The sequence below is a fragment of the Mandrillus leucophaeus genome, unplaced genomic scaffold (genome assembly GCF_000951045.1).
Source record: "Mandrillus leucophaeus isolate KB7577 unplaced genomic scaffold, Mleu.le_1.0 Scaffold524, whole genome shotgun sequence".
NCBI lineage: Eukaryota > Metazoa > Chordata > Mammalia > Primates > Cercopithecidae > Mandrillus > Mandrillus leucophaeus.
Window position 1 is genome coordinate 1,592,586 of NW_012105631.1, and position 17,318 is coordinate 1,609,903.

The window sequence follows — 17,318 nt, forward strand, 5'->3', positions numbered from 1 at the left end:
CCATCCCATTACTGGGTATATACCCAAAGGATTATAAATCATGCTGCTATAAAGACACATGCACACGTATGTTTATTGTGGCACTATTCACAATAGTTTTTTGTATTTTTTTAGTAGAGACGGGGTTTCACCATGTTAGTCAGGATGGTCTCGATCTCCTGACCTCGTGATCCGCCCATCTCGGCCTCCCAAAGTGCTGAGATTACAGGCTTGAGCCACCGCGCCTGGCCAGGCGTCATTATTTATCATCATATTGTTGATAAGGAAGTCGAAACTCTGAAAAATCAATTGCCAATGATCATAAAATTTGTAAAGGTGAAGCCAAGAATTGAGGCCAGGTCTGCCTGACCACAGTGTCCACACACTTCCTGATACACCTGAGGGTGTTGGGCAGTGGGAGTGAGGTGAGGAGAGGCCTTAGCATTCAGACTCGCTGTGTGTTACAGATTGTTTAACCACCTTGATTTTAGATGATCAGTGGCAAACTGCTAGCAAGAAGAGGAGCTTACAAAAAACAAACTTGTTGTCTTTAGTTTAATTCTTTATTTGAACATCAAATAGGTTGAGAAAATTGTTTACAGGTGCTCGAGCATCCCGCTGGATTCTTTTTCAAAGTGCAAAAGAGGTTTACAAGTGTGTTTCATTAAACAAAGCAAAGCTGCGACAAAACCGAGTCACGTCAGTAATAGTATGCATCAGCAAAAGGGCATATTAATCCATCAAACACAATTTGGCATTTGAGCCTTTTCCCATAAAACAAGAGCTCTACACTGAAGAGTATGAAGTGCACGAAAAGCATTGTTTATCACCTGTGAGAGAACAGAAACTGGCATAATGTCACTTATTAATTCAAGTCTCTATAACCAATGACCTCTCTGTGAATGCAAAGGGGTCTGTGTCTCAGGCACCTGCTCATGGGACAATATGTTGTTTCTAGGGTGCACAGCTCTAAACACACACACTGACGATGGGTTTGGAACATGGCAGCATTTACATATTTTAAAAGTTCAGGCACAATTGGATGCAAAAAAAGAATAGAAATTTTTCTTGAATCTCAAAAGACAGTGCAAAATTGAAGTGCCATAATAGAGGCAGCAATTACTTAGAAAACAATTTGAAATGACTGAAAACGAGGCCACACTTTAATTCAATTGGAAAGGAAATGCAGTTGGAAACAGAGCATAATAACGCTACTGAAAAGATGGATATTTGGGACCACAGTTCATTTGCTCCAGTTGAGAGTGACTTTTCAGGGGATTAACCTGGGAATGGTGCAGAGTCATCTAGATCACGCTCCCAAGACCTGCACCAAACAGAATTATGGTTGCCTTTTGAGCTACTGTATGACTCTATTTGCCTTTCGCATAACTAGCTTCCCGAAGCAGATCTGCCTGTGAATATTAGACATTACTATGGTGTTAGTGATCATTCTCAGTACCCACGGTCCATCTCATAATTGGAAAGTATGAATAGGAAAGGATTTGTAATCAGTGTCATGCAGGGGAAGGAGTACTCTAAGCCAATGGCCCAAATCAATGGCCATTTCAATGTATCAGGTTTCAAGGTGAGAACACCTTAATGTGATCAAAAGTAAATTATCAGTAAGTCCCTTATTTGTTCAGCCCCCAAAAAGCATGGGATATGGCGTGGTTAAACATATCTGCAAGGTTACTAGGGAAATCAAATCAAAGACTGCACTTCCTTAGGGGTTAGATTTTACAACCTACGTTGATAGGGTCTTCTCTTTGGATGACCTAGTCTCTCATAATTGCTGCATGATGGCATTACAGAATCATTACGGCAAGCTAGGCAATGGGGAAAAGAAACACAGACCACTAGCTATTCCATGGACTTTACTGCTGATGTTGTTCTTTCTTCTCTAGAACTGAAGCTGCCATTTTAGAAATGACTGTAAATGGAGCCAGTTGATGTGTGGTCTCCAGGGCAGAAGTGGACTACGGAACCCTGGTGCACACTCCAGGTGCCAGAATTAACAATTTTCCTCCAAATACTTTCAATACTTTTCTTCATATATTTGCCATTCCCCGAATTCCTGAATCTACTTCCCCACCATACCTGAGCCCCCAGATAAATCACATCTTTCAAATTTTAACTTGCCTCAGAGTGGGAGAAAGCAGAGGTAAGAGGTTTTTTTTGTCATGTCCCTACACCCAATACCAACATCAGCCAGAAAATATCTGCTGTCCATTAGTGGCACTTCAAGTAAGAATACAAAGAGATTTCCAAAGTTGCTGGAGACCCTTGGGCAAACATTTCAATCACTGATGTTCTCTGCCCATTTCAAATGTAGTAGTATCTTAACATGAATACAAACACATTGGATGAATAATGTAAAACCTTCCGCTGTATAATTGTTTGGCTTTAGCTGGTATTACATCATCTAGTCCTAGAAATTTTTTTTTGTTTTATTTTAATTTTTTTAAAAGAAAATCTAAGTATAAACATTAAAAAGAACCCACTGACCCATTAACTACTGTCCAAAAATATTACTACTGATATTTTGGTAAAAGCAAAATTAGCTGCCCTGAATAATTTTCCTTTTCAGGCATAATCTTTGCTACATAAGATTGTCTGTCATTCAATATCCAACAATAGGCATCTGGATTAGTGCTATTTTGTCTACTGTGGATACAAAAGTTGATATGAAATGTGATCTTCATTTAAATGAATAATCACCAGGCTTTAGGCATAAATGACTGTATACATGACAAGGTAGCTTGAAAAGTATACAAAAAAAAAAAAAAAAACTAAATGTTTTTCCTTGGTTTTTGCATGTTAACCCAGTCAAATTAAATCCAGAACAGAAGTACTACATTCAATTGTCTGATAAACAAGCAATGTAATTTCAAAAAAATATATATTATACTATATAAGGTGCTTCTTAAACAAACTAAGGTGCTTCTTAAACAAACAGCAACAAAAGAATTATGTTCTTCAACATATCCTTAACACAGATACATAAAATTGTCCCCAAATTTAAGTGCACATAAAAACTTTTTTTTTTTTTTTATTCCCTCCCAGATTCTCAGTCCTTTGGTGATCACCTAACTGGACAATCAGAAATTAATGAAATCCACTTTTCCAAACAAGACATACCAAGGGAAGCCTAAGCAGCTCACCTGGGTCATTGGCTAACACAGACATCACCTCTCAGTAGGGTTTCAATTATAGACAATAAGGTCACCCAGAGGAAATCAAACATTCTTTTTTGTTAAGAAAAAGGAAGTAACCCATACTTGTGCTAGAGAAGCAAAGGCCCAGGGAAGGCTGCCCTGTGGCTGGAATGAGCCTTTCTTTTTTAGCCTATAAGTCAAAGGAAATTGAAGGAAATGAGCTGGCAGGAGTGGAGGCGGTGGGAGTGGGGGAGGAAGGGGGAGGATTTTCTTCCTCAAACCAAACCCTGATTTTGGATTAGCTCTAAACAACCAAGGGCATATGTAATCTGACCAGGCCCCAGTCAGCCTGAGCAGTGACAGCAACGGTCCCCACCCTCCTCCCGTGCCCCAGGGTGCTGGGCCAGTTGTAGGAACACAGCTGTCTACGGCAGCTGTGACAGCTGCTTCTTCCAGCCAGGGCCACGCTGGGAAATGAAGAAGAGCTGGACTACCCCAGGGATCCCAGGGCACCCCCAAAGGGCAATGCGGGGTCTGCAAGGAATGTTCCTAGGTAGCTGCAGCCTGTGGCAGGGCCACCCTGAGCAAGTCTGGCTGTGCCTCAGAACTGTATCCAGTTTCTGCCCTACTTTCCCTCTTGTTCTCTAGTAGCCACAACAATCCTGCACAAGCGCTGTTCAGCTCCGTGCCCCAGGGCTAAATGCATCACTAGGGCCCCTGCTCCTTTCAACGACCCTTCACCCTCATCATGCATCACCACAGTGAACAGTTCACCCCTGTGTAAGGCACACACACGCCGGGAAGATCCAAGTACAGCACCCACCGAAACAGGTCCTGAAGCTGACCTAACTGCAAGTTCAGGGAGAGAGGGCTTTCTTTTGTAACACAAAAATAAAAACAAAAATCAAGAACTTATCCCTCATATAGGGAGACTTAACTAAGATCAACTTGCTGCTTTCCATAGGTCCATGGGAGGCACGAATGAACTGGAACCCATGACCGGAAAGCCAGAGGCAGAGCTCTCAGCACATCTGAAGCTGCAGTGTATCAAGTTAAAATAGTCTTGCCAACTAGAGGATCCGCCTTCCTTGTGTGCCCTTTGTATTCCTATAGGGGAAATGAATTGACAGTCACCAGATATTCTGCTACAGTCATATAAAAGCTTTAAGGTATACCACTTTCATAAAAGGATGCATTGCCATAGGAATACAAGAGGGTGCTATAATAAACCCTTGACCTAGCTTTCTCCAAGTCCCCAATTAAAGGAGCCACTTTAAATTCTTTGCTGTGGCTTATTCTTAAAGCCATTTAAAAAGTGCTTATCAGAGGTGAAATGTCTACTCTCCAGGCCTGGGTCTCTACAAGGAGCTTAAATGCACAGAGTCGTCTGAGCCCCAACCCGTAGACTGAGTTCAGCTGTGAAGAGCTACAGGAATCCTCACGCTTAGTAACATAGCCCAGGGGGAACGAGAGCTGTTACAAAGATTTCGCCCTGGAATCCCTTTGGCTGTTCCCAACAGAAGACAGAAGATGTGCCACTAAGAACTGAGCAAGCAAATGAATGGCCACTCATCTAGAAAGCCATTGGTGGTGGATGCATGCCGGAGTGTATGCAGGAGACAGAATTTGGCTAAAGTGGTGCATGATGAGGGTAAAATGCAGCAGGGATGATCTGAACCGTGGGGGAGCCGGGGAGCTCTCAGACTGTGGCGGGGAAACCCTCTGCGTCCCCCGTGATGTAATACTTTTGCAAGGAATGCGATGAAGTAGAGCCCGCGGTGGCCAAGTGGCTTTGGTCCGTCTCCTCCATGGGCGCCCCTCCACGGCTAGTGGGCGCATGTAGGCGGTGGGCGTCCAGCATCTCCAGCAGCAAGTCGTAGAGGGGTACCACATTCTTGCACTTCATGCTGTACAGATGCTCCATGCCTTTGTTACTGTGGGTGGGAAGACACAGAGAGGACCACTTTAGAGCCAGCCCGAGCCCCAGGAGTGCTGAAATCCCTAGAAGGGGAAGGAAGAGGAACTCCAAAGACACAGGGCAGCCAATCTTTCTTGCTGTTTAAAGACCCACTTTAGGATGGGAGCTGGGAAAGCTGAGGGCTTTCAGAGGCCCCAGTCTGGAACTCATGGCTGTGAGGTTTTCATTTTCCACCTCCTACGTGGGTGGTCCCACCCTCACACTCTCCCTGCAGCCACTTTCAGGGTATTTGCTATGCAGGTGACTTCCACGGCCCTCCGCGGCCTCAAATGAGATCCTATTCCCTTCCAATAGGATCTAAATGCATTCAAATAGGATCGCCAGTGCATCTAAAAAGAGAACAGGAGATATTCAGCCATGAAGGAGCCGGTATTTTAAATGCGTAAAGCAGTTCAAGACGCTCCACTGTTAAATCTCTCACGTCACTTCCCATTTAACTCAGAATACAATCTAAATGTCTTTCCATGCTCTACAAGGCCCACCTGGTCCAGCTTCCATCCACATCTCCAAGCTCTTCCCGCCTGTCTCCCCTAACCCACTCTCCGTAGCCACACTGATTTTTGTGCTGCCCTTAAAGGAACTAAGCTCCCCCCAAGACTTAGGGGACCCACACTTGCTGTTCCTACTTCCTGGGATGCACCTTCCTCCAGTCTTCAAATGCCGCCTGCTCGGAAAGGTCTACTGCTACCCAGTGGCAGCGGCCTCAAGCCTCTGCAGTCTCAGCCTTCCTCTTTCACACTGGTCTGTTTCTCTTAGCATACTTATCACTACCTGAAATTCTCCTTTTTATTTATTTGTGTTTATTCTCTCCGCCTCCAAACACACACATGCACACACTCAGGGCGAATTCCTAGAGAAGCAGGCTTTATCCTGTCCCCTGCTAGGCCTAAAACAGTGCCCAGAGCTCAGTTCATGTTCAGGAAAACAAGGGGGGAAATGGGCAGAGGGAAATGTAGGCACATGGCATTCTCCTTTCCCTACTCTCCTCCTCTGCTCTCCACCAGCCACAACTCTGCTGCCCCACCACACTACTGGTGGCGGGGGTGGGGAGGAGAACAACTATTATCTAGTTTGAAATTTCTTTTAAAAGAAATATGTATCATGAGTAGCAGGGCCAAGAGAATGTCTTAGAAAAATTTGCATTTTCAGTAGGGGAAAATTCAGCTCAAGTTGGAGACCTGCCATGAAAACACAACATCAAAGCTATTCAGGGCCTACAGCATGGTCTAAATTACTTGTTTAAGTGTTACTTTCCCCCCCCCCATTTAAAATGCTATAAAAGTTAAATGCCCCCTGGATCTGCCACTGTGTTCCTCGTGCAACCTGATGATTCACATTTACAGTCAGATGAAATCTGATATTGAATTCTCTGAGTAGCAACATATGGCTGGGGCCAAGCTTACTTAACAACATAGACTTCTGTGATTTAGATTGGCTGTAGTGAGGAACCAAAATATTATTATTATTACAATCGTGTGTGTGTGTGTGAGAGAGAGAGAGAGAGACAGGAGAGAGAGAGAGACAAGCAACCTCTCTCCAGCTTTTCACACGATTCTAACAGAAACTACAGCACTTTCACCTTGCTGCTGCCCTCTGCCAGGCGTGGCCAGTAAAATCAGCCAGGGTTGTATATTTAGTGCAAATTTACTTAGTATTAACTAATTAGGCTTGCTAATGCTGACAAGCAGTTAATGGATTTGAAAATTCAGCAATTCCTTTCAACAAATAGAAACACCCAACTGCAATGCACTGAATCTACAACATCACTGACATTCCCAGCTCAGAGTCAAAGCTAAGATGTTTTCCTCCAGGGTAAGGTTATTCTCTCAGCCGGGGATTTTGGCATCTAATCCACTCACGGCTTCCCTCTCTCTAATACTCATCAAAAGAAAAAGACAGGGAAGACTGGAAATGTATACTCTGAATGCAGTCACCTTCTCTACCTGACAGATGTGATTCCTCCGTCTGTTACACAGGGATCCTTAGGGAACCCTGAGAACAGAGACTGCAATCACCTTACCTACTGCAATTACCAAGTAGAAGCCGAATTCACAGGGCAGGGAAAAGCCTGCCATGAGTCATTTGTTCATTCATTCATTCCCTCATTTCTTCGTTCACTCACTCAGTAATAACGTTGTGGGCCTTTACCATATGTAAGTCTTCATATACGGCACTGTGAGGGATGCAAAGAAAATCAGATACATCTATTTTCCCAGGAGCTAATAATTTTTTAAGGTTGTCTCTGGAAAGGGTGGTGCCTGGGACTTTAATGAAGCAAACTTCTTGCCATTTGAATCATGGTCTCAGGATTTGAAGGTCCCTTAAAAATGATAGAATCCAACCTTCTTAAGACATCATAGGCCTTCCCTCATAGCCACTAAGAGAAGGAATCTCTTTCATTCCTAGGGGCCTGGTGTAAGCTCAAGGTCATGTAGGCTTCATCACCCATGAGTACCTGTCCTAGTGTCATCACTTTGAATCATCGCTGTGGTCCTGCTGGAGTCTGCAATACATAACCCGGCAGTCTCCCCATCTCTTCCCTGCAGATAAGGTCTGCTCATGAGAATGGCATCCACTAAGCTTTTGGCCAAATTGCAGGACGATGGAATGGAAATGAGGCCACTTTCACCTTTTGGCATAGAAAGACTATTTTCTCTGCTGATATCCTTCCTTAGCTCTTACAGAAAACATTTGTTGAGTACTTACTATGTGCTCTGCACCGTGCTAGGTGATATTGGGTAAGCAAGCCATGGCTCACAGAGTTGTCAATCTAAATGGGCAGAAAAATAGTAAAATGGGCAGTAACCATAGGGAAGAACAGAGTATAAGTTCCAACTAGGTCTTAAGGGTTAGGAGATGCTTCCTTCAAGGAGTGAGATCTGAGCTATGACAGGTTAGATTATTGCTCAGAAATATTCATGCCCCTGGCAACATGTCCATCTTTGACTCTGGACTCCTCACATGCTTGCTTGGCCAATGAAATGTCAGTGGACATGAGTGAAAGAAAATAGTAAAATGCACTTGCCCAAACAGGATCGCTTTCTCATGCCTCTGCAGTTGCTATGAGAACATGTCCCAGCTAACATGTGGGTACAAGGAGGATAGGAGACATGAGACACAGAGCAGAGTCACCCTGGCCTCAGGCAGCTGCCTCCCAGATGTGTGAGTAAGCCCAGCTGAGGTCAGGAGGGCTGCCCGCCAATCTGCAGCCTGAAGAAGAACCTCCCCCAGATGACTCATCCAACAGTCAGCTATTATGGCTAGAGCTCAGACAGGAGGAAGTCCTCGTAAGCTAAGTAAGGGCTGAATCATAAGGAGTAATAAAAACAAAGTGAAAGGGTTTATACTTTTATCTAAAAGCAATGAGAAGCCACTGAAGGGTTTTAAGCAGGAGGATGACATCAGATTTGCTTCTAGAATGATCACTCTGGACACATCATGGAGAATGATCTAGAAAGGATCTAGATTACAGGCAGGCATACATGTTCAGTGACTGGCCCAGAAGTCCAACAGAAAATGATGGTGGCTTAGACTAGGGTAATGGCAGTAGGGGTGACAAGAAGGGGTTCAACAGGTATGAAGGAATCAACATTGACTCTCTGTGAGGCATCTGGCCCCAGGGTCTCTCATTTAGGATATCCAGGTGTGCACAGGGACCATAACAGATGTGCCCAGTGTCTTCAGGGGATGTGTACACTCACAGGCTTCTCTTGATTGGCCCCGTCCTCCTATTTGCACACTGCACCCAATCTCTAAACCCCTGCCCCAAAGCACATGCTTTAAACCAAGCATAAGTATCACTTCCTCTATGCCTTCTCTGACACTTGCCCTGTGACCCATGCAGATTTAAAACATATCTCTCCTGTCCTCCCATAGCATTTATGCTTATTCTGTGCCAGGAACTCTCACAAGTGCGCTCTCCATATGCAGGCACCAGTCCTTCCTGGCCAGCTGTCACATAGGTTTGGGGGCGTGTTTTCTTTATGTCTCTCCTGTAGGAAGCCCACAGATGCCTCACCTCATGTGCCTGATGTGGGAGAGGATGAGGAGGAGCTGGGCCAGCCGCCGGTGCTGCTGCTGCAGGGTCAGGCCTGCCTTGGCCATCAGGTGGATCAAAGTGTCTGTGATCTTGTCCAGGACTCGGTGGATATGGTCCTTCTCTTCCAGAGACTTCAGGGTGCTGGACAGAAATGTGTACACTCCTGAATGTGCAGAGAGAGAGTGAGAGAGAGAAGCTCAAAGAGGATGAGGTCTAGGAGACCCAGAGTGTTCTTGGGATGTAATAACGAGCCAGTGGCCTTCCCCAGCACAGTAGTCTAGCATTGGGGATGCTCCAGACCCGTTTGAAACCAAGTTACAATGTAAAATTCCTAAGGCATATGCAAGTTTCAGAGCACCAGCAAACCAAGGGGGGCCCCTTTATGTGAGCCATGACCCAGAAAGGGGCTGTTGGCCTTGGGGCCTGTCATGGTAACATGGGCCATCTTTTCTCAGACAGGTCTGACACCAACATGAATTGTCCATGTAATGTAATTGACCGTGTAATTGACAACCCTGTGAGCAGCCACTGTTGTTCCTTTTCACATCAAGAAACTAAAGGGCAGAGAAAGTCACTAAAGTCACTAACCTGCTAGGGAACTCGGATATAGGCAGGCAGAGCTTAGATGAAACCCAATCTGCTGACTCCACAGGTGGTAATGATAAAGGAGACGCTCTCTCGGGAGATGTGTGAAACTCGTGGTGAGATTCAGAGACAGAGAGTGATGAGCGACTGGCTAAGTGATTGGAAGGTGATGTTTCCAAGTAGGATTTCTGTTTTAGATCAAGTCTGAAGCCTAAGCACTTTTAATGAAGTTTGCACTTTAGATCAAGTTTGAAGTCTAAGCACTAAGCCTCAGCACAAAAGTTTAGGATGTGGATGGGTATAGGCCACCTTGAAAACCACTGGTTTTTTATGGCCACGTAAGTTTTTCCTCTCTTACCTATTTTCTGAAATAGATCCTGCTCTCTGGGCCCCACAGACAGATCCAGGACAGAAAGTGAGACCATCACGGCACCTGGTGTTTCTGGACAGCATTAGCCTCGAGCCAGAAAATAAGAGCCTATTTCTGAGATTGTATGTGAGGTTGTGAGACAAAAGTTCTTTCCTCTAGCATTGCTAAACTGGGAGGATGAGAATACAGGGCTCTGAATGGCCCTCTTCCCAGCACATGGAACTCCTGTCTGCAGAAAGGAAACTACTGACAACAAGCAGAGGTGATAGTGTGGGGGTGAAAGAGAGAGAGAAAGAGAGAGAGAGAGAGAGATCCAGGTAGTAGTCACAAGGTCTTAGTTTTTTTTTTTTTTTTTTTTTTTTTTTTTTTGAGACAGAGTCTCACTTTGTCACCCAGGCTGGAGTGCAGTGGCACGATCTCGGCTCACTGCTCACTGCAACCTCTGCCTCCAGGGTTTAAACAGTTCTCTACCTCAGCCTCCCAAGTAGCTGGAATTACAGGTGCCCGCCACCACACCCAGCTAATTTTTGTATTTTTAGTAGAGACAGGGCTTCACCATCTTTGGCAGGCTGGTCTTGAACTCCTGACCTCGTGATCCACCCACCTTGGCCTCCCGAAGTGCTGGGATTGCAGGCGTGAGCCACTGCACCTGGCCAAGTTCTTAGTTCTTACATTTTTTTCACTTGACCTTTGAGCTTTCATATATCCTTCCTAACAGTGTATCAGTGAATCCCCTTTTAGCTTAAGATAGTCAGAGTTGGATTTTTGTCGCTTGTAACTGAAAAAATTCTGTTACAAGAAGTTGAGACCTCAACCCAAGGACAGGAAGAAAATGAGTGGCAGGATGGAACAGGCTTTTTGGGGACTACAAGGATGCATTTTCTAATACTGCAGAAATAAGCTCCATCCTGCCTAATCACACCGCTTTGCAGGGAGCAGGTGACAGTGTTTTGTTTTTTTTCCCCAGATTATGTGTATTTATAGCAACACTTATCGGTCATCCCACTATTCAGCCCACTGACCATCTCACAAACATATTCCTTCTCCTCTCCTCTCCCCTTCCTCATCAGCACCTTCAAGAGCTAAAGGCTCCCAAGTTTATCCATCCCTGACTTTATGCGGAAAACATGGTGACAAGTTACTGCTCACGTAGCAGTTTGTAGGTTGGAAATGGGAGAAACATCTACACAGAGGAATTCATAGTAAACAGAGTTGTAATTGCCCAGAATGGAAAATGGCTAAGGTTTAAAACTAGCATAACAATAACAACAAAACCAGAATGGTCGGGATCTTGGTTTCCACACAGTTGAATAGGATAATGTAGCTTTTGGTACCCTGGGGCACTTTGATCTAAAGCAAACAGCACAGAAGCAGTAAGCAGCAGAGAGACAGCAGGTTAAGAAGGAAATTGCTGAATTACTTCACTTATGTTCCACGTGGGCTGCTGGTAGAGAAAGAATGTGTCTATCAGAAAAATAGGCAAATGTCCCATGGCCGTGGTGTTGGCCTGGAGGCGGCAGATAACAGAGGGTGTGAGCTGGGGGATTAGGGCTAGGAGGGCCTCAATTTACCTCCCCTTGTCTCCGCCTCTCACAGTCCTCTGTGACATCATACACAGTGCAGCCTCACATCCCCTAGAGCCCCTGCCTCCAGCTGGATATCCTAGGAACCCACCCAAGCCACAGAACTGAGTTAGACCAACTTGGATGATGTACTTTCTACCAATTTCCTTTTTTGTTCCCACCCAGGATGCCGGTCTCATTCTCCAATAATCCCTTTCTTGTTTCAGGAAACCACAGAATGGAGACTCAAACAGCTTGGATGTCCCTGCCTGGAAAGGTGACACGTGTGCATCACTTCTCTTGTTATTGTTTCCACGGCGAGAAAGCACACTGTGCTGGGACCTCAGCAACCCCGAGAGCCAGCATTTCACCATGACCTTGTCAATGGAGGTCAAAGACACGGCACTCAGCCTCTGGGGAGTGACTTTTTTCTTGGGCTGCCAGTGTTCCATCCTCCTTAAGGTGCGTGTGGCTTCCTTCATCCAGCACGCACTTATTGAGAACCTAGTATGTGCGTCACTATGCTAAGGATTCCAAGCCTTACTTCCTTTCAAGTGTTAATGTTTTAAGAGCAGATATTGCCTGCAGAGAGAGAATGTTCTTAACACGGACTCTCAGGATGCAGGCCATTTGCAGAACAAGCCTGTTTTTCTAGTCCTGTTTTGGCATCAATACAGCTTATCATCTCATCCTTGTCAGCAGATGCTTCCTAGCTGTGCAAATATATTGAGAAATAAAAATAGGGTCCTGTTGAAATGCCAATAGTTGACAACAGAAGCCATCTTCTTTCTGGACTTTTCTGGCAAAATGTCGTCCATGTTTGCTGCCTGTTGCCCTTCAGGGGCCATTTGGGAGAAACAACAGAAATTCAGATTCCCAGAATGCTTCATGCGCTTTGGCAACCACCGCCAATAAGCAAGAGCAAAACAGGGCTGCTGGTAGTTTCCATATCCCAGGTGGTCCCTCCCACCCTGGATGGCCACACCACTGTGCCCAGCAGCACAAAGCAAGTGAGCAGACAGTGTGGACCCGCAGAAATATTCTTGCAACAAGGTAGGCTTTTGCAACTCTGGAGATTGCTCCAAATCCCAATGATGGAAACAAACAAACAAAATCTATATGTCATTATCCAGTCTTGAGATGCTGCCAGCAAATCTGAGCTTCTAGGCATCCTGAATCTTATGGCCAATAAGGAGATATCTAGGAAGAGTCTGGGGAAACTGAGTGGTACAAACGAAAGGGGAGCAAAGCCACGAGGATACCCCTATGTACAAGACATCGCAATTTAGTCTCTTGCTCTCTCCCTCACTCTCGATTCTGCTGTCCCTCACCTTCTCTCATTTTGCTAGGACATTCTCTCTTCCTTTTCCTCTTTCCATCTCCACCCCAGAGGAATCCCGTTCTCCATTTCTCAGCACTTTTCTAGATAACGGAGTCTTCCGAAAGCTGGAGGAGGTGTGTCGTACACTGCAGTACCCGTGCGGTGTGGCTGTGCCCAGAAGGAAGCTCTAGTACAACCAGGGGTCCCCTTGCCATGGCCTCCATGGAGATGGGGGGCACATCTAAATGTCCCCGGAGAAGTAAGAGACGCTGATGCCTATGGCTTACCAGATGCTTGAGGACAAACTCTTCAAGCCAGGCCAGATTTTCTTTCTGTTCCCGAAGGAAGGATGTGACAGCAGACCCTGAGAGAGTCCTTCGTTCTATTGCAGCTTGATCAAAAACAGAATGACTCAAAGGAAAAAGTGAAGAAAATTCCTCAAGTCACAGTTTAAGTAGTCTGGACCAGAAAGCTGCCACTCAGCTTGGAGAAGGAGGAGCTTTTAGCACTCACAGAGAGGTCCTAGGGATGAGTCACACATCAGCCTTTTGGGTGGGTGCCCCACTGGGGACTCATTCTACAACCAAATAGCGTGCTTGCTCAAAAGTGCCACCAAAGCTGACCGTCCGATAAACATGTTTGTTGTATGCTTCTCCTATGATTGTGGTTCTTTTATGGTTCTGGGAGTGGCACTGTCCCTAACAGGGTGTTTGGACAGCCTGAGGCTGCTGTTGCCACTTCTTGGAAGGGACTGTACTGGATGTCCTACAATGTGCAAGACAGTCCCTAACAATGAAGGATTTGTTCCAGTTCCTATGCCTCTCAAATGCCCTACTGAACTAAATCTACTACAAATAAAAATCTAGAGTGGCTGGATGCAGTGGCTCATGCCTGTAACCCCAGCACTTTGGGAGGCCGAGGCAGGTGGATCACTTGAGGTGAGGGGTTCAAGACCAGCCCAGCCAACATGGTGAAATCCTGTCTCTACTAAAAATACAAAAGTTAGTCACGCATGGTGTCAGGTGCCTGTAATCCCAAATACTGGGGAGGCTGAGGCAGGAGAATTGCTTGGACCCGGGAGGTAGAGGTTGCAGTGAGCCGAGATCGCACCACTGCACTCCAGCCTGGGTGACAGAGTGAGACTCCATCTCAAAAAAAAAAAAAAAAAAAAGTGGTGAAAAGTTTTGAAAAGCTTTCACATGGCTGTGCCCAAAAGTTCTAGTATATTAATTGGTTATAGAGAAGGAAGTTTAAATGGAATATATTTTCTCCAAATTATTAAATAATTTATTCACTTTATTTAGTTTGGCAATTGAATATATTATGTCAGCTTTTCAACCATGCATTTAATTGAAATGATTTCAGCACAGTTGAACAGGTACTACAAGAACAATACAAATGGATGTAAATATGTAGACAGGAGCTGTAAGACTCTACTAAATAAAATTAGAGCCAACAATTATAAAATAGTACACATCAATGAAATATTGTTATTGCCTCCTATATGTTTTAAAATAAATTTGTAACATGATAAGAAATCCATTTTTGTGGGTACATATTAAAATCATTTTGAGGTTTGTATCTTTTTGTTTTACATTGACATCATCTCCAGGGTTTTTGTACACGCTTCCTGATAGCCTCTTATATGTTTTATTGTTTCTTTTTCCAATCCATCTTGTCTTCTCCACTGCTTATCCAAAGGATATAATCTCCAAGGCCTTGTTGAGTTCTAGAGACTGACTGAATATTTGCCTTGAATGTAGTGGGATATTAAGATAGGATAAATGTTTCTATCCACTTTGGCTCTTTTTCATCTTATAACAAAGGGAATCACTTTGACAATACACTTATAATAAAGCCAGACTCATTTGCAAAATTATTTCTTCATATTTTATTCTTCTTTCACTTCCACAGTCTTTGAATTTTCTTGGCATGTGTTTTAGCCCATTTTCTGTTGTTTATAACAGAATACCTGAAACTGGGTAACTTACAAAGAAAAGGAATTCATTTCTTACAGTTGTGGAGGTTGGGAAGTCCTAGGCCAAGGGGACACCTTGGGTGAGGGCCTTCTTTCTGGTGGGGACTCTGCAGGATCCCGAGGTGGCTCCTATGGCAAGGGGGCTGAGTGTGCCAGTGCAGGTCTCTCTTCCTTCTCTTAGAAAGCTACCAGTCCCACTTCTGGGATATTCCTTGATCCACCAGCCCGTTATTCGGTGAATGGTTTCAACCACTCATGAGCACAGAACCTTCACGAACCAATCATCTCGTAAAGGTCCTACTTCTCAATACTGCCACATTGGGGATTAAATTTCAACATGAGTTTTGGAAGGGACAAGTATTTAGACCACACAGTAGCATATTTTTACTAATCGATTTATTTTTTTTTCTCCTTTTATCATACACAAATAGGTTGGTTAGTTTTTAGTTTTCTCAATCTGGTGTCCATCTCTTTTTCTGCTTTTTCATATGCCTGTACTTCTCGTATAAAAAGCCTCTGATCGTCTTCTCATATCCAAACATTCATTATAAGTATATATAAGCATTTTATTACTGTATTATGTTTCCTACTTTAGTCAAGCTTGGGCATCTGCATTGAAATATATATCATTTTATTTTAGTATAGTTTAATATTATTTCTCCTTTATATGATGGTTATAAAATACATTAAATTTTTAATTATATGTACAGGTAAATTATTACCTAGTTGTTTCATTTAAAAGTAGTCAAAGGAATATGTATATTTTATTAGACTGGTAGTTTGTTACTGGCAATTGAAGGAGATTTTTCTCTTAAGGTTTGTGAATCTCAAACTTGGCTGTCTCTCCGAATCTCCTGTGGAGTTTTACAAGATGCAGCTGTCAGGTTCCATCAAAACCTCATGATTGGAAGCTGAGGGTGGAGCCCTGATATCTGTGCTTTTAAAAAACTCTCCATTAACAGCCAGGATGATGAATCACAAGACTATCTTAGCTTCTTTGTATTGTGGCTACTAAAATGTAAAATCTTGAAAACATGGACTGTATCTTTGTTTTGTGAAAAGAGCACTATCACGATGCTATGATGACTTTAAGAGGATGACTTCTCCATGGATATCCTTGCTCCTCCATGCCTGTTCTTCCTTTCTGCCTGGACTGGTTATAATGGAGATAACTCTTAGGATGACCTTGGAAGCCACCCATTCATGATGGCAGAGCCCTCAACAGCCTGACTCCCTGAGTGACCACATCAGAGAGGGTTATGATACTAACCTGTTCATGGACCCAGCATTGTTAAGTAAACAAGAAATAAACTTCTAGGTGTTTGAGCCATTATACATTTTGTAGCCTATTTGTTACAGTAGGTGTCCTACTCTGATGCAAGATGAGAAGTATTTTATGACTTACTGATGGGAAAGTGAATACATTTATGAAAAGAGGAATAAAGCCAGAGGAATGTTTTGTATGCCTCTTTTTGTTGCCATTTCCTACATTCTTAAGGCTTTAGGTTGCAAAGTTTACTTAGAAATCATTCTATTCCCTAATGCCAATACTGCCACACTTCGTTATGGAAACCACAGTCTAAATTCTAGAACCAGCTAGACATCCCCCATCATGCCATCCATTCATTCTGAATACTAACATACTTCATAGCAACCAATTTGTTCAAAGAACTAAGGGACAAGCCTAAGACACTTGAATGTCTAGTTTGTTATGATTTAAAGCCCTCAACATTACTAAAGACTTCAAAGAGATTGCTCTATGGCATAGAGGAACTAACTTCTCATTATGTGAATTGAATAAAGAGATTACTGCTTTGGGAAATATTTGTTCATAGATAGGAAACTTCCATCCTTCTACTGATGTGTAATGTTTACCTGAAAGGTGAAGAGCATGCTCATAACCCAATCCTTGAGCAAATGTGTATTGTTAGACTAGTGTGTATAAGACCATACACTTATCGAAGTCCTCTCTAAGAGGTCTCAAAGGGAGATGACAGTGAAGATGAGTGTTTTTGCTGGAACCCAGCAAGGGAACATGGCAGTCCTGTTCATTTGGTATTGCTATATACCCACTTGGCACAGATACTACATAACCAACCATATGCCTCTGATTCAGTGACATTTTTCAACTTGTATAATTTTTTATTGAAATCTACTAGATGTTCTAGAAAGTAAATACTTGGTGTATCAACACATTCACAGTGAAACTGATGAACTGATTCAGTTGACTTGAGAAAAAAAATCTTAAATGTGCACTTTTTAAAAAGAATTTAATATCTCACTTTTAAATATAAAGTCCTAGTTTTTAATTTTTATAAGAAACATATTTATTTAAATGCTCTCAAAATCCA

General features: G+C 43.6%; 1 protein-coding gene across 6 annotated transcripts in view; it reads right to left on the reverse strand.

Annotated features, from left to right (window-relative positions):
• Window positions 1-528: 528 nt before the first annotated feature.
• ESR1 (estrogen receptor 1) overlaps window positions 529-17,318 on the reverse strand; it is a 421,968-nt gene continuing 405,178 nt past the window's right edge. For all 6 annotated transcript variants that reach the window (XM_011996801.1, XM_011996804.1, XM_011996802.1 and 3 more), the window contains 2 exons: window positions 9,131-9,314; window positions 529-5,068 (listed from right to left, as the gene is read on the reverse strand). In XM_011996801.1, coding sequence (XP_011852191.1) covers window positions 4,834-5,068; window positions 9,131-9,314 — 419 coding nt within the window. In that variant the 3' untranslated portion in view covers window positions 529-4,833. The remainder of the gene's footprint in view (window positions 5,069-9,130; window positions 9,315-17,318) is intronic.